Genomic DNA, 23,160 nt, shown 5'->3' with positions numbered 1-23,160 from the left:
ATTTAGGGGACTTATTTGGTCAAAGAATCTGAAGACACACTAATGAACATCTCTAAACTTGCAGTCACTTTTAAGGTTTTCTTTCCTCAAATAACTGAAAGAAGAAAAATAGACTCTCTGGAGTCAGACAGGTTTGGGTTCAAATTCTGGGTTTGCCAAATATTTGCCCTGTGACCTGGGCCTCTCTCACCCTCTGGCCCTCAGTTCCCTCATCTACAGAATGAAGATGATACTGCTACCTCACAGGTAGAGACGAGTATCAACTGGATTCAAGGGCACAGAGCAATGCCTGGCACAGTGAGGCTACTCAACCAATAAGACCAATTGTTATTCCACAAATATCAAGTCAGCATAGCACATCATGGCCTAAATCCTTATGCTGGCCTTGTCAGGATATGGAGGTGTCACTGGTCTGAAGCAAACTTGGAATTATCAAATGTCAATCTTCCTGAACTTGCAGGGATCAGTTCATTTTATGCCTCCTGATGCAGCCTCAAGTCAGAGGCAATGGAGTAAACATGAGCCCTTGGTCGGGGCTGTGCGCTACCACCAGCATAGACGAGTCAAGCTGTGACATTGCCACCTACTGGTAAAGAGGGATACTGCAGCCAAGCTCTATTTGCTCTCCTACTCACAGAAAAGAAAGAAGGAATATTTCAGGAGTCATTTGCGTCCAATTCTAGACTCTCTGACAATGGGAAGATTTCAAGTGGCATCAGAGAACAGAAATAGTAGATGTGAAGAATAGGAAAAGACTAACCAGATAAGGGAGAAATGTATGTTGGAGTGGCAGTTTTCCATCTGTCTTTTGGCTGAGATTGTGTCTTTGATTTTTCAATAGAAGCTAATGGGAAAGTGGATCACTTTAAAGCTCACTTTATTGAAATGTATCTAGTCCAATGATATGAGGGACACTGACAAAGAAACCCAATAAATAAGGTGATCAGTCACAGCTGATAGAGAGGAAATCTGCCCACTCAGTTGGCTCTCATTTTGCAAATGGAACTTGAGGAGAATGTGGCTTTAAAAGCTCACCAAAGACTTTTAAAATCAGTGGGGAGAAGAAAAACAAGGCTGAACTCACCTCTGTCATGCGGGGCTTGCGGGAGCTGGATGGCACAAGCCTTCCCGTCTCAGGATGCAGAGCTGTGGCCATGGTGTATGTCTCTTTGCTCACCTTCTGCTTAGACCTCAGGAGGGACAAAGCAGCTTTAGTGGAAACCCCCGGAAGGTTGGGGTTGTACAAACTTATGCACCAACCAGCGTAAACAGAGGACCTCCTATCTGCATGCTGGATGTGATTTGGCTTAATGTAGTTTAAATAGCACCAACTGACATTAGTGGTCGTGTGGAGGCTGGGGAACTGCAGTACCTTCTTTGAGTCCGTACCTTCTTGCAACTTGGCTGGCCTGGGGGACGTTTCTGACAGAGGCTGTGAGCTGAGAGGTGCCAGTGGAGGGAGGTCAGGTTGTTCCTTGGAATCTTCTTTCTTCACACTCAGTGGGAGCAACCCTCTTCGGTGAGGTTTACCAGACGGCTGGGCATATTCCTTCATAGCCTCTGAGCCCGGGGTTGTCACACGGGGCAATGAGGGCTGAGGAAGGGGAGGAATTTCCTTTGGGTCGGATGGATCTGAGGACAGGCTGGACAGTGTCTCTACTTCCCTCCTGCCCTGGCCCTGGCTGCCCAAGTGGGACTTCTCTAGTCTCCTGCTATCCTCGGTGCTGCTAAGCACCACACTGCACGGTTTCACCAGCTCGAGTTTTTCATCTGCCTTGGAAGCCTCCTCTTCCTTTACTCTTTTTTGCTGCTGGGTTTCCATGGTAAGTTCAAGGCTGCCAGCTGGTGAAAGGACACGTTTGCTTCCCCCCACTGTTGATGAACTCCCCTCCAGGCTCAAGACACTCTCTGATGACAGGGAAGTGCCTTTTCTTTCAGGTAATGTCACAGGCACTCTCAGGTATGGAGTCGGGAAACCTCTGCTTTGCTCTTCACTTACCCCAGCCGGTCTGGGCCCAACCTCGTACACATCTGCCCCACACACAGTCGTCCCCTTGCATGAGGGCTCCTCAAACTTGGGAAGAGCCACAGTTGCTGAGCTGCCCTGGGACTGGGTGACCAGGATCTGGGAAAGAGTGGTGTACATGGCGCTCCCATAGGATGGCATGTTGGTCTGGATGCGGACAGGCACAACCAGAGACACCATGGTGTCTGGACAGGCAGGCAGAGCCAGCGGAGGGGCTGACGTGGGTGCTGAGCAGCTGGATGGCAGAGCCACGGGGGGCAGCTGGATGTCACCGCTGTACTCTGTGCTGGGGGAGAGGCCAGGGGTTCCTGTTGCCAGTGTGGCCAGGCTGGTTTTGACCTGGGGTACATGGCTTTCCACATCACCAGGGAGCTGAAGGGCGAACTGGGATTGCAGAGGCAGGAAAAACCCAGAAGAAAGTGCTGAGGAGGCAGGGTAAGGCATGGGGAGAAACGAAGGGGGCTGCCGGAAGGGGATGTTGGCTGGGTGAGGCATGAGCTGGGGGAGGTGGAGTTGGCCTGGGTGCAGAACAGTCGGTTGGAGAGGAAGTGGGGGGGCTTGAAATAAGGAGGGAGGAAGCGGGGGCATGGAGTACGGTGTGGAGAGCAGGCTGGACATGGCCTGGGTGGAGAAGAACTCTGAAGACTGCCCTGGCTCATGCTGTAGGAGGTGCTGGAAGGAGAAAAGGGAGACAGGCGGGGGCAGGTACGGCTTCTCCTGCAAGGGGAGCTGAGCAATGGGGTGGGGGAACACCTGCAGTGCTTCTGTGTAGGGTGGCGTGGCCCCCAGCGGGGGTCTGTCCTGCGCCTGGCTCTTGCCTCCCGGGTGCCCGCTGTGTGAGGTGGCTGCAGAGGAAATCGGGGGCAATGGGCTTTTGGCCGAAGATTTACTGGATGAGGGCTTTGGTTCCTCACTCTCCTGTCTTCCCTTGTGGGTGGCCTCTGGCTCGGTTTCGGGAGGCCTGCTCAGAGAGGCCTGTCTCACCAAAAAGCATTTCCTTCTCTCTGCTGGGGCTGCTGAGGCTGCTGGGGCCGCTGGAGCTGCTGGGGCTGGTGCAGAAGGGCCTGTCAAGGACAAGCTGCCGTAGTCGAAGGATTTGCTGCGTGTCTCGGTCATATGGGTGGAGTGGGAAACATTGGGGCTCTGCTCTGAGGCTGACCTCCGCATCTCGCGGGTGTGCGGGTGGTGGCTGGGGACAGTTAGCATGTGGGTGCCCAAGGGTTTGGAGCGTGTGTCGGACGAGGGCCCGGCAGCCTCGGCTTTTCCGTGGTCATCCCTCTCGAAGGAGGCGGAGCGGCTGGACCCGCTCAGAGAGACACCGCTCTCCTGGCTCGGGCTGCGAGACAGAGGCATGGAGGACTCGAAGCTGGACTCCCCGGATGACTGGGCCATCTCCGCCAGGCGCAGTCTCTTCTTCTTGGGTGGCAGCTTCTCTGCTGGGAGCTGGGCAAGTGTCTGGCTGCGCTGGGGCCACTGGAACTCCTCCGTCTTCTCGGGCTCCTTAGGGGGCGGCTCCGGCTCTGTGTCTGGACGGTTGGGCTCCTCGGTCACCAGGATCTCGGGAACCTGAATGTTGGGCTGACGGACCAACCTGGGCTGCAGGGAGTGAGCCGAGCGTCCATGCGGGGCGGGTGGAGGCGATGAGAACGGGGCCGCAGACCTGTCTTCCCCTTCCAAGCCGCTGGGCTGCTCCAGAGAGTCGGATTTCTCAAAGGAGCTGGTGTGCTGGATGACAGAAATTTCTTTGGACGTGGTTCTCCTCTCCTTCCCTGATTCTGAACTGGACCCTGGCTTGGGAGTCCTTGGCTGGAAGCTGGCGGATCCCTCCAGGGAGGGCACTGACTTACTCGGCTCTGCTGGTGACTTGGCGGATTCCAAGGGAAGGTTCCGAGCAGCCTCCGATGGCCCAGGGCTGCTGAACTGACTCTCTGTGGACTCAAAGGCGGGTGGCTCCTCCTCGTCCCCGAGGCTCTTCTCTTTCCTCCTCTTCCTCAGTGGAGTGAGCTCCAAGGTGGTCCCCAGTTTGTAATGCATCATCTGGGACCAGGGCTCGTGCTCCGCCTGGCTCTTTTCGGCTTCCGGAGACACGTGCGCACCTGCGGTGACGGGCTTTGCCATCTGAAGCTCCGAGCAGTAGTACTTTTTATGCGCTTCGTAGTTGTCCCTTTTCTTGTACCGAGCACCACATATGTTACATTCATAGATCACCCCTTTCGTTTTCAAACCCTTCTTGGTCTTTTTGGTGAGGTCGCTTTCCCTGGGTTCCGGTTCATCTGCGGGTTTGGAGGCTGCCTCTTTGCTGCTCGGCCCCGCCTCCTCGGAACTGTACTCCCCGCCCAAAGGTAGTTCGATGGCCGGCTGACGCTTGAGCATCCGGGGGTGGGAGGTAAACAGTTGACTGCTGCGGCTCAGGGCTTCCGAGTCGGCGACGTGGTCGTCGAAGGAGTAGCTGCCTCGGAAGGTGTGTGGGGGGGTACTGAGGGTGCAGGTGGCAGAAGGCATTGAGTGGCTTCTCAGCAGAGGCACAGGGGGGGTGGTGCTGGGCGGGTGCTGGAGGCTCAGCAGTGATTGTTCGGGCTTCGTTTTCTCGCTGTGGGAGGACAGGGGCTCCCGGTAGAGGCTGGACTTGGGCGACTCCATGCTGCTCCGCCGTGACAGGGAGCTCCTCCTGGGCTTCACGCTGTCTATCTCGCTGGTGTCCACCACGGCCTCGTTGATGGTGATGAGCTTGGTGATGTGCTCGATCACCTGCGTCCGGGGCACAGACAGAGGCACCAGGCTGGGCTTGTCTTCGGTGGGCAGGGGCAGGAGGGGCTGGGTGGAGGTGGCCGTCAGCATGGCGGTCCGCTGCCCGATCCGCCCACACTTGCCGAAGATGATCTCGGCGTAGGACCTGGCATTGGTGTTTGGGGGGCTGACCTGCTGCTCGGCGCTCTCGGAGCGCGAGAAATACCCAGATTCAGTGCTCCCTTTGCTGCCCGGGCTCAGGAACGCCTGCTCGTCGATCACCTTCTTCCTCTCGCTCAAGCGGAGGGCCAGCTTCTGCTTTATCGTGTGGGTGTCTTCGGGTTTATGGCTCAGGGGGTGTTCGGATGAGGCCTCTGCGAAGGGAGCAGGGTCCTCGAGCGACGGGGCTGAGCTGGACTGGGACAAGGAACAGCGTTCGTGGCTGGAACCCTGGCTCCCAGAGCTGTACAAACCGCTGGACAGCAGGGGGTGCTTGGGCCTCGGCGACAGCTCTGCGGGGTGAGCGGACGTGCCGCCGGTTTCCTCTTCCGAATCTGTGCTTTCCCCCTCAGTGGGTTCCTCAAACTCTTCCCCAGGGATCCTCTCCATCTCCAGCCCTGGGGGGTACATCTCTCCGCCCATTCCCGAGGCCAGGCCGGCTTTGATGCGGTGGGCATGGGACTTCCTGTGCTTGTAGAGGTTACTCTTGGTCTTGAAGGAGAAGCCGCAGGGGCCACAGGGGTAGGGCCTCTCACCCGTGTGCGAGCGGATGTGTTTCTGGAGCACGCTGGGCTTGGCACAGGGGCGGCTGCAGTATTGGCATATGTACTTGCCCGGTTTCTGCGGTTTCCTCTCCTTCTTGTGTGCCTCTTCTGTGGGCTTCAAGGAGACCTGCGAGGGACGGGGCACAAAGACTTTGGGGATGCCAGGCAGGTCCTCGGGAGGAATGATGGAAGCATGGGAAGGGAGGAGCTGGCTCTGAGGATGGAGCCCAGGGCTCACGAAAGAGCCTGAGGGTCCGGGTCTCATGGGGTCAACCAGCTGCCACGTGGACCCCTCCAGGAGATGCTCGGGTTTGCCAGGCGACATGAATGCTGGTGTCAGAGGGTGCTGTGGAATCTGCGAGATGTGGACCGAGGCTTCGATGGAGGACCTCTTGGGGGGATTCTGTGGCTGGCCTGCTTTCTCCTGAGAGCCTTCCCTAAGAACCGATGAGGGGCCTGGGAAGGGCTGTGGGGCTAGGAGCTCTTGGAAGGGGCCCTCTTGGGTGGCAGCGGTGCTGCTGCCTGGGTACGGGGCGCTGGATGAGACACTGGTCTGAATGGCCTCTCCTTTGGTCAGCCGCTTCCGGGGACTTCCCTCAGCCTTCTTGGTGCCCTTGACACTTTGTTCAGGATCCATGACCTCCACGGGACTTCAGATGCTATTCAGGGAAGGTCGGGGCAGGCCGCATTCACGAATAATCCAAGAGTCCCAAGGAGACGTCTGGCTTGGGCCACATTGGTCAAGAGCTGTGGAAGCCAAACCCAAGATGGTTTTGGGAGTTTTTTTTGCAAGTGTCACTGGGTGCTAGTGGACTCAGAGCAGGTCATCAGGGCCCAGTCTATTCACGTCAGTGAGGCATGGCCCTCTACTTTGCAGACAGAAAACGCGCCAGCACTTTCTGCCTGAATGTCTGTCGTGGAAACGTCATGAAGGATGTCAGTGTTGCCATTGTATTGTTTCAGTTGGCAGTGGCAAGTGGCCCCCCACAAGTCCCCTGTGTGCTATGTGAACCGTTGACGGCTGGAGACGGCTGTGTGCATGGCCCAGGCATCCCTGGTCCCCGCACGAGAGAAGCCACGCTGGACGCCGCGGGCAGCTCCGTCCCGCCTCTTCTCCCCTTTTGTCCCGTGTTAGAGATGAACGGCCGCGGAGGGGAATTCACGCTCTTCTACTTGACAAGAGCACACACACAGAAATAGAAGAGAAGAGAAGAGAAGAGAGAGTTACTGCGACTCATCCACAGCTCGGGCAGCTCCGACCTGGTGAGATCCCTACAGGTTAACCAGGGAGACCCGACCTGAACCCAGAGCTCCAGGCTCTGTGCATCGAAGCACTGCTGGTGCCTCCCTTGTCTGCATTCCCAGGGATGCCCACTGTGGTTCTGAGGACGGTGGCTGTGTGGAGCGCTGGGAGCAGGAGGCAGGGTGGGCTCTGGGAACCTCAGGGCACTTAGCTATGGGAGGCTTGGACTCCGGTCTCTGCTCAGAGAGTGACTCCAAGTGGGTTTCAGCTCCCTAAGCCTCAGTTGCCTCATCTATGAAATGGGATAACAGCAATTCCTGCCTCAACTGCATCTCGGGCTGCGGTGGGGTCCAACATGGAAATGGATGTGGATGCTGTAGGAGGAACCCCGGCCGGTCCCATGGCTGGTGCAAGAGTTGGGGCCAGTGGGTTCTTTGGAGATGAGCTTTCTAAGAGGGGGACTGTTCTCGGGTTAGTATTTCTCTCTGGCCCCGGGTTCTGAGGGTGTCCAGGAAGGGCATGATTCATGGCTTTGCTAACCCTTGCTAACCCACCTTCCAAACCAGTGTTTCATAGAAAAGCTAAAACCACTGCCCCAGCCTGTGGGAGCTCACAGTCTAACACAGCGTGACCACCAGATCTGCCAAGCAATAGCTGGAGGGTCGTTCTGGAAGTTTCCTCCAGGTATTCAACCTTTCCTTGTCCAGTCAGTGCCCCAAGGATACCCTGGAAGTAGTTCAGAATGGGGGTCCTTGCCAAACTGAGGGGCAAAGCTGATCAGAGCAGAGCCCCAAGTGTGTGTGCCCTGCCAGGGCCAGCCAAAAGTCGGGCAGCCTAGGCTTCCTGGGCTCCAAGGGCATTGCAGAGCCATTCTCCCCAGGAGCACGGTGAGAATTTCAAAGCTGGAAGTCACTGTGAACTTTGTCTTGCCAGCCACCTTACTTTCCAGTGGACAGAACTAAGGACTGCAGAGGGAGGGTGGCCTGCTAAGGTTCTATGTTCCTAAGAGGCAGGGCCAGCCCTTGAACTCAGGCTCCCCACGGCCAGATTTTATTCCCCAATCACCTTGCAGGTGTCTGTCCCCTGGGTGAGGGTCTGGCGGGGGTGACCGTGTCTCTGCAGCCTTCTTCCCTCTCCTGCAGGCTTGCTCTGCCCCTGGCATCCTGATCTCAGGCTCCCTTCATGACCTCACCTTTATTTTCATTGGGTGTTTGCTGATGCAGTGTTGAAAAGTTTCCTTCTACTTTCACAGAGTGCTCAGAAAGTTAACAAGTCTGAAAGACTCAAATAATTTTCGCTCAGATGGCAGGACCTCAGACATGGTAACATGCCACAGAAGGGCAGGTAGTTCAATAACTAACTAAAAATTATATTCTATAAATTTATTCCTTTTTTGTTTCTTTCCATCTTGGTTCTATAGAGACTTCAATGTAACTATAACAAAATTTTATAAATATTTTTAAAAGAATGAGAAGCTATAAATAAATATAAGAAAGTTGTAAATAAGAATAACAGGGCTTCCCTGGTGGCGCAGTGGTTTAGAGTCCGCCTGCTGATGCAGGGGACACAGGTTCTTGCCCCGGTCCGGGAAAATCCCGCATGCCGCGGAGCGGCTGGGCCCGTGAGCCGTGGCTGCTGAGCCTGTGCGTCCAGAGCCTGTGCTCCGCAACGGGAGAGGCTACAACCGTGAGAGGCCCACGTACCGCAAAAAAAAAAAAAAAAAGAATAACAAATCAGAGCAAAGGAAAATGTAAATAAGGCAGGAGGTCAGGATTGGTGGGATGGAAAGAATATTGGTATAACAATCATAACGGCTTACAGTGCTTCTATAGTTCAGCTATACACTTATATCTGAGCTTCCTGGCAGCCAAGGAGAAAAGAGAGATATGGTCCATTACAGAGTCTTTATATCCAGAGAGGAAGAAATATATAAGTTCCTTGCAGGAAGCAGAGAATTGATTGAAAAGAACTTTTTCATGTGGTACTTCAGACAGGGACAGTGAATGATGCATGAGATCACCGATGTCTTCAAATGACATCCCTCCAAGGCTATTCTTTGAGCAGTCAAAGCCCTCCTTTGACTCAGGCAGAGAGCATCCTCCCAAAGCAGGGAAATCTCATTTCATCATATTACTGTCAGTAGGGTGGCCATGTAAGATATCATTCAAACTAGGACACTTTTGAGAGTGAAAGAGGTACAACTAACAATTATGGGGGAGCAACAGCAATAAACCAGGGCTGTCCCAGGCAAATCAGAACAAATGGTTACCCTTACAGTCAATATTTACCTTGTGACCCAAACCAGGCACAAGTACCATCTCTGGGGGTCTGGTACAAACGTTTGGTCTTTGCTGTGAGGACTGAAATGACACCATGGTCTCCTGTGGATTCCTAGAGACTGGTTGCCTAGTCTCATCCCCTCACTTGACAGATGAGGAAACTGAGGCCTGGAAGGATGATGTGATTTTCCCTAAAAATGGCACAGTGATGGTAGCTGAGGCAGACCACCCTCTGCCTCCCACCCTCTGGCCAGGGCTCATCTCCACCTCGGTGAATAAATGCCCCCTGGGTCCACTGTGGCACAATGGGCACTGCAGTCTGTGGCCAGGGCTCACCTCCACCTCGGTGATTAAATGCCCCCTGGGTCCACTGTTGCACAACTGCAGTCTGTGGCCAGGGCTCACCTCCACCTCGGTGAATAAATGCCCCCTGGGTCCACTGTGGCACAATTGCAGTCTGTGGCCAGGGCTCACCTCCACCGCGGTGAATAAATGCCCCCTGGGTCCACTGTGGCACAATGGGCACTGCAGTCTGTGGCTCCCTGTTCTATGGAGGTACCAGCTTGGCCCCACAGGACGTGGCTGTATCCCTGGCAATGAGCATCAGTGGGCGTCCAGAGGCTTAACAATCAAAGGGGCCTTTCAACGTACGTCCTAACCTCACTGTGGCTGCTGGACAGGAGAAATGGGGAGCAGACTGAGGTTGGGGAGTCCATCCTGGTGGCATTACCCCTAGGCCTCCTTTATCCAAGCTAATGTGGGCCGAAGTGCTGAGTCATAGAAAAGTCAGATGAGGCAGCCAGCATCTGCAGCGTAGATGGAGAACTGTGCTCCGGACTGGTCTGTAACTCCCGGGCTTGGCTGTACCTCTAGTGACCCTTTCATGCAAGGATCTCAAAGCACCCCCAGAATACTAGCTAGTGGTAAGCTTTGCTTCCTCCAGTGGATGGAAGGGACCCTCCACATGACTGGGTGGTGAACGATCAGTCTGGGTGAGGGTCAGTTGGCCAAGGAGGACTCTACATCGTCAAGTCCTGTGGTTCTCCCTTCACCGAGCCACAGGCTCTCCAGGGGCAGGTGGGGAAGTGCCCAGAGGCTGGGGTTGGGAGATTCCCAGGCCAGGTAGGAGGGGTGGGGTGGATGAGGGAGACAGGTGACTATTGTGTCATCAGGTGACTCACTGGGCCAGCACCACCTGCCTGGGGTCAGCATCCAGGCTGCACCTGTGAGCCGGGCTCAGGGCTCTTCCCAAGAGGGCCCTCCTGCCAGCACCCTCTGGGGCAGGAGCAGCCAGGACACGTCAGCACCATCGGCGACCCAGAAGGAGTGGGTCAGTGAGGCCCGAGGGCCGAAAGGCCCACCCCTTCATTCTGCATAGAGGGCACCTGAGCTGCAGGGGGCCATGACTATTTCAGGCCACACAGGTCCTCGGGCTCCTGGGCCAGTGCTCTCTGCTGCCACACCTATGCCAGGCCAGAGGTCCTTAATACGAGAGGCAATGGAAGGTGGCAGCAGGACTGGGGCAACCCTATGAGGGGGAAGAAGGCTTCGGCCTTGGAATGGATTACCGTTCACACTGGCAACATCACTTGTTTACTTAACTCTTTAGTCCCTTTAGAAGGACTGCTTCCAATCACTGTGACCAAGTGACACTAAGAAGATAGCTCTTTTCTATCTTCTGTGCTTCTGAAGGTGTGTGTAAAGTTTTAATATAAACTTGAAGTAACAGAATAAAAAGCTGCCTCTGCAGAGAACTGGTGAGCACACCTGTAAAAGTCACCAGTGACATGAGGTCAGAGGTAGAGGGTTTTCTTGACAGGGCCCAGAAGCTGGGCCAACAGGGGCCTGAGCCTCAGGCCAGAGGGAGGATGGATGTCCTCTGCTGATGGTGGCAGAATGGCTATGGGGTCCACATTGCCTGCCACTGAGGCCACAGCCTTCAGAGCTCTGGCTTAGAAGCCAGCTTAGAACCATGAAGAGAACCTGAGTTTCAAGATCCAGTTGGCTAGCATATCAGACAACTTGGCTCCCACTTCTGGAAGCTTCCACAGGTCTAGCTATTAGGACAGCCCGACAAGGGAGACAGCAGGGTGCTGGGGCTGGAGTCACAAAGGCCTCAGGGGAGTGGGAAGTGAGGGAGGAGCCAACAGGGCCGAGACAAGGGGGCCTGAAGCTCTGAAACCAAACTGGAAACCACTTTCGTATCCAAGGTGCACGGACAACGTGGCCATGGCCCAGGGTGGACTCCCAGAGGGCTCTACCAAAGGGAAGGTGGGAGGTGGGCTCTGTCAGGTGGTCAATTCCACCAGTCCTGGCAGGGGGCCAACTTGAATCTGCACGGGCTCTAGACTAGGGAGCTTGGGTCACCAGCCAAGTTAGAGAAGACTGAGACAAGACAGGGACAGGAGCCTGATGTCCAGAGGCTATTAGGTCAATCTGCCCCAGACTTGGAGCATAAAGTTCTTATAATTTAGTTACACATATACATGCATGCATGTACCCCAATATGCCAAAATCTGGTCAAAATTTTACTGACCATAAATAATAAAACATACCAATGTTAAAAACACCGGGAAAGCAAGCCTTCCCCTTATTTTCAAAAGCTGAAACCCAGCACAGAAGGCCACAGGCTGGACAGGAGGCAAACAGTAAGTGTTTTTATTTAAGGACCCAACACCAAAACCAGTGCCCCTTCTGAGAATCTCTGTGTGTGACACTGTGTGTGTGTGTGTGTGTGTGTGTGTGTGTGTGTGTGTGTGTGTGTATAAGACGGGGCAGAATTCTTTTGCTGCAAAGAAAAGTAAAAGTGGCTGGGGCCCCAGCTGGTGGCAAGAGAGGGTGAGTGTGAAGATGTGGGTCTCGAGACTAACGGAAGGGGCTGTCAGAGACTCACCGAAGGAAGTCTGGACAGAGAGTGGCCAAGGCCAATGGTGGAGCTCTGGCTGGGAATGGGGAACGTGGCAGAGACTGAAAATGTCTCCCACTAGCCGCTCCCCTTTCTTTTTGTAATTGAAGCCCCGGAGTATCAGCCGGATCTGTGGTCACCCAGTTGGACTGTATCTACCAGCTTCCCTTGCAACTAGTTCTGGCCAACAGATGTAGCTCATAGGTCATGGCCAGAAAGAAAGGTGTCTGCTCTCCACGTCCTCATTTTCTCAGGAAGGAACACGGAAGCAGTGGTGGTGGTGAGCCAACTCTGACCACATGGAAGGGAACCTGACCTCAAGGGATGGCGTGAAGCAAAGTCGCCTGCCCCCATGAGAGAACGACACTGTCTAGCTTGTCTTAAGCCACGTCTACTCGGTCCCTTTTAGAGCAGTCAAACAAACACACTAACTCACACAGGTGGTTGCAGTGCAATATTAGTCCTGGGGAGTCTAATAAGAGCTTGACAGAGCCCAGGCCTGGGAACATTGGGATACAGGGAAATGCAGCAACACAGACCAGTGTCCAGGCTTAAAGGACATGATGGGCTCTTGCGAAGGGGCAGGTGTCCAGTCACCAAGCCCACACACACGGCAACACAGCATGAGACCCCAAAGGCAGCTTTGCAACTCAGCTTGTGTTTGAATCCTGGCTTCTCCACCTCCTAACTGGAAATTTTGGGAACCTCTCTAAGCCTCAGTCTCCCTACCTATAAAATGGGGACAATGAAAGTACCACATGTGGTTTAAATTGAGTTATTTCATATGCAACGCTTAGTACAGTACCTCCTGGAATGTAGTAAACAGTCAAGAAATAATGGCCACCACTGTTATCAGGGGAAGTCTTTCTGTTTGAGGGGCTGCCCTGGCCTTGTGGAAAGAGAACTAGCCTGGATGCCAATCCTGGCTCTGCTGCTTTTAGGCCGCAGACTGTCGTGAGCACTCAATGTGATTATCACGTATAGAAAGTACAGGCGTAACTCACTGAACTGTGCTTCGCTTTACTGCACTTTGCAGACAATGCATTTTTTACAAATTGAAGGTTTGTGGCAACCCTGCATCGAGCAAGTCTATCAGCGCCATTTTTCCAACACCATTTGCTCACTTCCTGTCTATGTGTCACATTTTGGTAGTTCTCATAATATTTCAAACTTTTTAATTATTATTACATTTGTTATGATGACCTGTGATCAGTGATCTCTGATGTTACTATTGTTTTGTGGCTGCATGAACCATGCCCGTATAAGATGGCAGACTTAATGGATAAAAGTTCTGTGTGTTCTTTCTGACTGTCCCAACAGGCCATTCACCGTCTCTCTCCCTCTTTTTGGGCCTCCTTATTCCCTGAGACAAATACAATGTTGAAATTAGGCCAATTCATAGCCCTACAGTGGCCTCTGAAGTGTTCAACTGACAGGAACAGTCACCCGTCTCTCACTTTAAATCAAAAGGTAGAAATGATTAAGCTTAGTGAGGAAGGCATGTTGAAAGCTGAGATAGGTCAAAAGCTAGGCTTCTTGTGCCAAAGAATTAGCCAAGCTGTGACTGCAAAGGAAAAGTTCTTGAAGGAAATTAAAAGAGCTACTCCAGTGAAAACACGAATAAGAAAGCGAAACAGCCTATTGCTGATAAGGAGAAAGTTTGAGTCGTCTGGATAGAAGACCACACCAGCCATAATGTTCCCTTAAACTGAAGCCTAGTCCAAGGCAAGGCCTTAACTCTCTTCAATTCTATGAAGGCTGAGAGAGGTGCGGAAGCTACACAAGAAAATTTTGAAGTTGAGCAGAGGTCTAAGGAAAGAAGCCGTCTCCATGACATCAAAGTGCAAGGTGAAGCAGCGAGTGCTGACGTAGAAGCTGCAGCAAGTTATCCAGAAGATCTAGCTGAGGTAATTCATTATGGTGGCTACACTAAACAACAGATTTTCAATGTAGATGAAACAGCCTCATTTGGAAGAAGAAAACAGCCTTATGTGGAAGTCCATCTAGGACTTCCATAGCTAAAGAGGAGAAGTCACTGCCTGGCTGCAAAGCTTCAAAGGACAGGCTGACTCTCTTGTTAGGGGGTCAATGCACCTGGTGACTTCAAGTTGAAGCCAATGCTCACTTAACCATTCTGAAAAATCCCAGGGTTCTTAAGGATTATGCTGAATCCTACTCTGCCTGGGCTCTATAAATGGAACAACAAAGCCTAGACGACAGCACATCTGTTTACAACATGGTTTACTGAATATTTTAAGCCCAGTGTTGAGATGTACTGCTCAGAAAAAAAGATTCCTTCCAAACTATTACTGCTCATTGACAATGCACCTGGTCACCCAAGAGCTCTGATGGAGATGTTCAAGATTAATGTTTTCACACCGGTAACACAGCATCCATTCTCCAGTCCATAGGTCAAGGAGTAATTTCAACTTTCAAGTCTTATTATTTAAGAAATATATCTCATAAGGCTATAGCTGCCATAGACAGGGATTCCTCTGATGGATCTGGGCAAAGTAAATTGAAAACCTCCTGGAAAGGATTCACCATTAAAATACCATTAAGAACATGTGTGATTTCATGGGAAGAGGTCGAAGTATCAACGTTAATAGGAGTTTGGAAGAAGTTGATTCCAGCCCTCATGGATGGCTTTGAGAGGTTTAAGACTTTAGTGGAGGAAGTAACTGCAGATGTGGTAGAAATAGCCAGAGAATTAAAAGTGAAGCCTGAAGATGTGACTGAACTGCTGCAATCTCATGATAAAACTTTAACAGATGAGGAGTTGCTTCCTAGGGATCAGTAAAGAAAGTGGTTTCTTGAGATGGAATCTACTCTTAGTGAAGATTCTTGAAGACGAAATCAAACAGATTTTGTGAAACAATGACAAAAGATTTAGAATATTACATAAACTTAGTCGATAAAGCAGCAGCAGGGTCTGAGAGGATTGACTCCAATTTTGAAATAAGTTCTACTGAGGGTAAGTTGCTACCAAACAGCATTGCATGCTACAGAGAAACTGTTCGTGAAAGGAAGCAGTCAATGAATGCGGCAAACTGCACTGTTGTCTTATTTTAATCAACTGCCCCAGCTGCCCCAGCCTTCAGCAATCACCTCCCTGATCAGTCAGCAGCCATCAGCAGAGGCAAGACCCTCCGCCAGCAAAAAGATTATGACTCACTGAAGGCTCAGAAGAGGGTTAGCATTTTTTAGCAATCAAGTACTTTTTAATTAAGGTACGTACATTGCTTTTTTTAGACATAATGCTATTGCGTACTTAGTAGACTACAGTATAGTGTAAACATAACTTCTATATGCACTAGGAAACCGGTACATTTGTGTGACTCGCTTTACTGTGGTGGTCTGGAACCAAACCCACAACATCTTCAAGGTATGCCTGTGTCTGGTACACAGCTGGTGCTCGAAAAATGAGAGCAGATGTTGAATCTGTAGGTCAAAGCAGGGCCTCCAAAGAAGCCAACACAATGCTGAACCACTCAGCTAGTGGTACAGCCTTTCTAAGTCCCCCAGACAAGAGAGGTATTGGTTCCCAAGCTGGGCAGGGCCAAGTGGTAACAGCAGTGGGGACAAAAGCATAGGCAGGTGATCAGGTGGTGACAGGTCTTATGGACCTGATTTTCTGGGACACTTTTCAGATTGAATGTTTCATACCAACCCAGGGCTCAAGCTAGAACTGAAGATACTCGTGGATGAAGTCATTGCAATCTTGGCACACAGATGGACCAGATGGGCTGGTCCCTCCCGCTGCCTCCAGGAAAGCTGTACTAGATGGTTCTCCTACTGAGGCTGGAGATTTTGGGGCCTCCAGTGTACCTCTTGGTCACTGGCTTCCTGTGAAATGGTGCCTGGTCAGTGAGGCCCAGGGCAGGACAGCTCTCAGGGGGGCCTGAATCCTGGCCTCCGTTACAGACAAATGGATGAATTGCATGAGAATACCCTGTCCTCAGACTCACAGCACTTTGTACCCATCATCTTAATTTGCTTCTGGGAGGATACTGAGGCCCAGAGGAGAGGCATGACCTGCCCATGGAGAGCCAGCTAGGAGGTGTTCAGGCCAAATGGAAGAAAATTCCCGAGTCCTCCAATTCTCTGTTTGGGGCCATTTCCCCTGAATGGCAGGGACTGCCTGACTCTGATTCAGCTTCCCTGGGAGCTCCTCAGGAGAAGACAGATCTGGGCTGCAGGTAGGATGGCAGGTAGGGCACCTGAAGAGAGCCAGGGGGCAGAGCACCTGGACTCCTCACCATAGGCGGCTACCCTGTTTCTCAGGCTCTGTGTGTCCCCTCCAGCAAGGGCAGTGGGAGAGGCCTGGAGTCACTCTGCCTGCATGGGACCCAGTCACCTGTAGCAGGAAGCCCCTGCCACAGCTCTGTTGTGTGATCGTCAACATTTTCTTGCTTTGTCCACCTGCTAGAGGTCGCCTGCACTCCTTGGATCCTGGCCCCTGCCACCTTCAAAGCCAGCAGTGGCTGGCCGCATCTTTCTCACATCGACTCACTCCAACACTAACTGCTCTGCCACTCTTTCACCTATGAGGGCTCTTGTGATTATGTTGGTCCCCACCTGGATAATCTAGAATAATCTCCCCGCCTCCACATCCCTGATTTAATCTCATCTGCAAAGTTCCTTCTGTCATGAAAGGCAACACATTCACAGGTTCCAGGGATTAGGATGTGGACATCTTTGGTAATCATTAGTCTGCTTACCACAGAGATACCTTATTTATTTATTTTTATTTTTATTATTATTTTTTATTTATTTATTTTTTGCGGTACATGGGCCTCTCACTGTTGTGGCCTTTCCTGTTGCGGAGCACAGGCTCCGGATGCGCAGGCTCAGCGGCCATGGCTCACGGGCCCAGTCACTCCGCAGCATGTGGGATCCTCCCAGACCGGGGCACGAACCCACGTCCCCTGCATCGGCAGGCAGACTCTCAACCACTGCGCCACCAGGGAAGCCCGCTTATTATTTTTTAAATCTGTATTTCTTGTTCTCTAGAACAAGGCTTAGAACTGTGCATAAGCTTATCAAACAATTATTTCATTCAGGGAATTATTTTTCATATCCTTTGCGTACGTTTCTAATGAATTATATATTTATTTGTTTATACAAACTCTTTTGATACTGGGGATATTAATCCTTTCTATATGAACTGCAAATATTTCTCTATTTATTATTAGTCTTTAACTTTGCTGAACAGAAAAATTTTGTTTCTATGTCGTCAAATGCATCATCAATCTTTCCTTTTATGACTTATAGGTTTCGTGTCCAAGATTATTCTTTAGAATGTCGCCCACTTTTCTTCTACTCCCTTTATGATTTTTTTATTTCTTCCCTCTCTCTGTCCCTCCACCCCTCTGTTCCTCCTTCCATCCTTCCCTCCCTCCCTTCCTTTCCATTTCTATCTTGGCTCCATCTGGCATTTATTTTTGTGTAAGGAGTGAGGTAGAGATAAAGCTTAGTGTCTTTTCAATATAGCTAGTCAGTTGTCCTAACACCATTATTGAACAGTCCACCCTCACTCCACTGAAATGTCCTGGGGCATCTTCTAAAAGCACAGGTTCTAGCCCCATCCAGATCCACTGAAACAGAATCTCTGGGAAAACAGCCTCAGAATCTATATTTTTACAAAACTCCCTTTGTAAAAATCTGACATAAACTTTTCTACAGCCCCATATTTGGGGAAACTGATGAAACTCCTCTAATTGCCTCCTGTAACTAATCACCTTACCTCTAGGCCCCCAGTGTTCCTCCACCCCACCCCACCATTTACTGTGTAAAGTGAAATCTCTTCAATTGCCAACTTCACCAGGCCCCTCCCTCTGTCAAGAACTCTCAATAGCTCCCAACTGCAGGGAGATGCAGCCAATGGTGTTTCAGCTTCCTCACAATCAGGCCCCGCCCAGCCTGTCCAGCCTCCTCTCTCCACCCAGCGCGTTCACTTTGCATTAACTCTAACCTACAGGCTCTTGACCTCTCTGCTTGAACACAGTCCTGTTCCCCAGGGAACAGACAGAGAAAGGAGTCTGGAGGTTGATTTCACAGAGGAGTCAGGGAATGCTTCCTGAAAGCACATGTGCTTGAACTAGGCCTTGGAATATGGGGAAAATCTTGATGGTTAGATTTGAAAGAAAAGGATTGTAGTCTAGCGGGGAGGTTCAACACATGCAGTGCTCGAGGCCGGAATGTGGTCACAGGGAACGGTGAGTTTGCTGCCTCTCTCCCCTCCAGGGCTTTGGGGCTTCCGAGCCCCGTGTGCAGGCCGTTCAGGGTGTGGGCAGAAGATTTCAAAAGTTCCCTCCCAGGTCCTAGAATGACAAGAAAAAGCCCCAAACTGTGAAGGCTCAGTTCTGCCAAACAGATCTTCCAACTGAGCTGGGGTCAGTACTGACCCTTAGAAAGCAGGTAGAAGGCACAGGCTGGTCCTATGGGGTGGCCCAGGGTGTGCTGCTGGGCCGGATCAGGTTTCCAGGGTGACCAGCCCCTCACACCCTCTGGCCTGGAAACAGGCAGCACCTAGGGTCTGATGGATTGCCTATGCTGGGAAGAAGAAGTTTTCTACTAGTCCAACAGGTCCAATAGTGCTGCTTCCCTGAGAAGCCTGAGATGTCTGCCTTGGGTCAGACCTGTGGCTTAACCAGTTCATCAGTATCTTCCTGGGAAACTTGTCTCTTCCTGAACTGGGCAGTGGCTGGGCCTTATTCACCTTTGTATTTCAGTGCCAGGCACTGGACCCAGCACTGAGTAAAATATTACAAATATTTTAAAATTAGTTAAATGAGCATCTACTGTGTGCCCAAACTATACTAAACATTAACATATTGATCCTCACACAGATGCCCTTTTGAGAGCACTGAGGCTCAAAGAGGTGAAGCTAATTGCTTCAGATGATACAAGAAAGGGCAGAGGTAGGATGTGAACCCTGAGTTCAGGCCACTGCCTAGAAAACCCCCAAGAGCACTGACCTTGGTCAGAAGGGCCCTGGGTGGATTCTGCCTGTTTTCCCAGCACCCAGCTCCTCCAGGAAGTCTTTCCAGTTAACCACAGCCATCTCCGCTTACACCACTCTCCTCCCTGTGTGCAATCACTCTGCATGACCCTGTTAACCTCAGGGCTGAGTTTCTTGATAAATGCTTTCTATCAACAATGAGTGATAGATTATTCACTGTCTGGGCAGCTCCCAAATCATTTCCCTTAGATGACTGTCTCTGTGTTCCTACTTTCCCTTCTCCTCCTCCCTTCCAACCCCAAGACCCAGACAAGGCTTGGAATTTGTACACACTGGTCGAGAAGCAAATTCTATTCATAGCAAAGAGAAATCTAGGTAATCCCGGGTGAGTTATAACTGGCTGGTGTTTGTCTTCCTGTTAGAAAGCCCAGGGATCGAGGTGGAATTAACATCACAGGGGAGGGGCCTTCTCCAGAGACATCTCCGGGAGAGCAGGAACAGGTTTTACAGTCAAGACCAAACAACAACGCAGCCAGAACTCCACTCCGCCAGACCTTCGGAAGCCCAGACTTAGCCTGATTATTTGTGGTTGTGATAAGTAAGGCAAAGATGGTCCTCACCAATGCCTCGTGTCTGGACCAAACAACTGAACTCTTAGTATGTGTCAGGGCCATTCTTAGTGTTTTACACAATAATTCTATCAGGCAGGGACCATTATCATCTGCATTTTACAGATGAGGAAACTGAGACACAAAATCACAAAGCTGGTAATGGCAGAGCTGGAACCTAAACTTGGGTCATCGGGTGACTTCTGCCGTGGAGACCCTCAAGGCAGCTGGAGCCATGCCAGCCTTGCAGACAGGACTCAGATATGAATCACAGTCCTAACACTTCAGGTAACCAAATACTGTTCCTAGCAGCATTCCTTCCCATCCTGTGGACTGGCCTTGTGAAGAGTTCTTTTTTCCCTCTTTCACCAAAAAAGGTAGCTACTGTAAGTCTTATTCCCACTGAGACTGAAAATGAAGTAAGATCAGGAACTGTAGCCTGAACTCAACAAGGGCCCAGTGAAACCCAGATGCTTGTAGTTAATCAATTTATGAAGTTACCTACTGTTATAAATCTAGTTATCTATCCACCCACCTATTTCGTTATTTATTTATAACCGCCTTGTTCCGGTAAGGATTAAAAGAGGCTTCTGGACACCTGTAAGAACTTGGTGAGCATCTGAACTTAACTCGACCTGCTTATCTTAAATGGGCCAGGAAGTACTTGTGGGTAAAAGAGCCTAAGGAAGAACAAGGCCTGAAATGAAAGCTGGGCACAGTCAGGCAGACTTGTCTTCTAGCCATTCGCATTCTGCCAGTCCTAAGAAACACCTGTACTCCACGTTTGTCCCAATGGCCTGCTCCCTCATGGGTGTCCAGCAGGTCTAGCTGTTCCTTTGATGTCATTTTGTTTCTATACAAATGCCCATGGTACAAAAGTCACACCTGCCTACAAGCTTCCCAGGTAGTTAAGGTCCTTTGGTCCACTCTAAAGGGTCATATATAGAACACACTATGACACATATATGCACACATCATAAACTCTATAAGGACAAATGACCAGAGAGACTGGGTGACATACAAAGTATATTCCAAAATGGACAATGACAAAAGTAGGGAATACCTATGGTCTCCACCATTCTTGCCCATGTGGCAAGATGGCTATAAACTATACTAGTAATGATACAGCAGTTACAATGATTGCTTTGCAACTCATTTCTTCATTTATTCACTCAGTCTGCAAATATTACATGGGCCTTCTCAATGCCAGGCCAGTAATATGAAAACAGACATAAATTATAGATCTTACTATAAAAAGCTACAGTAATCGAGATAGTGTGGTATCAACACAAGGGAGAGAACAACAACAACAAAAATCAGTGGAAACAACAGAGTAAGAAAACAGACCCCCACACATACAGTCACCCGATTTATAACTAAGGTGTGATTGCATTTGGTGGGGGAAATGTTAGCCTTTTCAACAGACGGTACTGATGCAACTGGACATCCATATGGAAAAGAATGAACCTTGTCTACAGCATACACAAAAATTAATGTGAAAAGGATGACTGGCCTGAATACAAAAGATTAAACAGTAAAGTTTGTAGGAAAAAACAAAAGAACATAGCCTCATAAACTTGGGGCCAGCAAAGACTTCTTACGCCGTTCACAAAAAGCAAAATCACATAATCATAAAGGAAAGGGTTGATAAATTGGGCTTCATTAAAATGAAAAACTTCTGCCCATCAGACGATACCAATAATAGAGTAAAAAGACAAAGCACAGACTGGGAGGAGATATTTTCAATACATAGTCAACAAAGGACTCATCCAGAATATAAAAAATTCCTAAAAATAAATTTTAAGAAGGCACACCACCCAATTAAAAATGGCCAAAGTTAAAATGAATCAAAGATCTAAACATAAGAGCTAAACTATACAACTCTTAGAGGAAAACATAGGGGAAAAGCTTCATGACACTGGACTTAGCAATGATTTCTTGGATATGAGACTAAAGCACAGGAAACCAATGTAAAAATAGATAAACTGGACTCGATCAAAATTTAACACTTCTGTGTACCAAAGGACACAATCCACAGAGTGAAAAGGCAGTCTACAGAATGGGAGAAAATATTTTCAAATCATATATGTGATAAGGGGTCATATGAAGAATATATAAAGAACTCCTACAACTCAAGAACAAAAACCAAACAACCAGATTAAAAAATGAGCAAAAGACTTGAATTTCTCTGAAGAAGATATACAAATGGCCAAAAAACACATGAAAAGATGCTTAACGTCACTGATCATTAGGGAAATACAAATCAAAACTACGAGAAACCAACTCATGCACATTAGAAGGGCTACTAAAAAAGACAAAAAGAAAAAAACCCCAGAAAATGACATAAATTGGCAAGGATGGAGAGAAACCTTATGCACTGTTGGTGGGAATCCAAAATGGTTCAGCCTCTTTGGAAAACAGTATGGTGGTTCCTCAAAAAAAATTAAAATAGAATTACCATATGATCCAGCAATTCCACTTCTGGGTGTGTACTCCAAAGAATTGAAAGCAGAGTCTCAAAGAGATATTTGTACAGCCACGTTCAAAGCAGCATTATTCACAATAGCCCAAAGGTAGAAATAATCCAAGTGTCCACTGATGGATGAATGAATAAACAAAATGTGGTATATACATGCATAGAATATTATCCAGTCTTAAAAAGGAAGGAAATTTTGACACATGCTACAATATGGTTGAACCCCAAGGACATTATGCTAAAAGTGAAATAAACCAGTCACAAAAAGACAAATACTATATGATTCCACTTATACAAAGGACCTAGAAGAGTTGCCTTCATAGAGACAGAAAGGAATGGTGGGTACCAGGGGCTGGCAGGGAAAGGGGAATGGAGATTTGCTGTTTAATGAGTATAGAGTTTCAGTTTTGAGAGATGAAAAGAGTTCTGGAGAGTCACTGATATTGCACAGCCCTGTGAAAATAATACTATTGAACTTAAAAAGGGTTAAAATGGTAAATTTTATGTTTTGTGTATTTTACCATGATTTTGTTAAAATGGCAAAAGATTTGAACAGGTACTTTAAAAAAAGAGGTTATCTAGGGCTTCCCTGGTGGCACATTGGTTGAGAGTCCGCCTGCCGATGCAGGGGACATGGGTTCATGCCCCGGTCCGGGAAAATCCCACATGCCGCGGAGCAGCTGGGCCCGTGAGCCGTGGCCGCTGGGCCTGCGCGTCCGGAGCCTGTGCTCCGCAACGGGAGAGGCCACAACAGTGAGAGGCCCGCGTACCGAAAAAAAAAAAAGAAAGAAAAAAGAGGTTATCTAAATGGTCAACAAGCATATGAGAAGGTGTTCGACACCATTACTCATTAGGAAAATACAAATTAAATCCACCACACTTTCACCAGAATGGCTAAGGTGAAACAAACAAAATGATACCAAACGCAAGAATGTGGAGCAACTGGAACTCTTCTTATACATTGCTGGTGGGAAAGTAAATAGACACAACCATCTGGACAATTGATGGGCAAAATCTTCAAAGCCAAACCCACACCTATCCCATGACCTAAAAATTCCACTGTTAAGAATGTTTCCTACAGAAATGCATGTAAATGTGCCCCAAAATGCAAACAAGAACGTTCATAGTAGATTTATGTTATGAAACAGCAAAGAACTGGAAACAACCC

At 49.8% G+C, this 23,160-nt stretch overlaps 1 protein-coding gene across 2 annotated transcripts in view; it reads right to left on the bottom strand.

Moving 5' to 3' along the window:
- HIVEP3 (HIVEP zinc finger 3) overlaps window positions 1-23,160 on the bottom strand; it is a 101,323-nt gene that overhangs the window by 54,171 nt on the left and 23,992 nt on the right. For both annotated transcript variants that reach the window (XM_027108912.1, XM_027108913.1), the window contains exon 2: window positions 1,085-6,686. In XM_027108912.1, coding sequence (XP_026964713.1) covers window positions 1,085-6,154 — 5,070 coding nt within the window. In that variant the 5' untranslated portion in view covers window positions 6,155-6,686. The remainder of the gene's footprint in view (window positions 1-1,084; window positions 6,687-23,160) is intronic.

The sequence above is a fragment of the Aethalodelphis obliquidens genome, unplaced genomic scaffold, assembly GCF_003676395.1.
Source record: "Aethalodelphis obliquidens isolate GAN/ISIS:26980383/991018 unplaced genomic scaffold, ASM367639v1 scaffold9, whole genome shotgun sequence".
Lineage (NCBI taxonomy): Eukaryota > Metazoa > Chordata > Mammalia > Artiodactyla > Delphinidae > Aethalodelphis > Aethalodelphis obliquidens.
The sequence above is the reverse complement of the archived record's forward strand: the minus strand, read 5'-3'. Positions and strand labels throughout refer to the sequence as shown.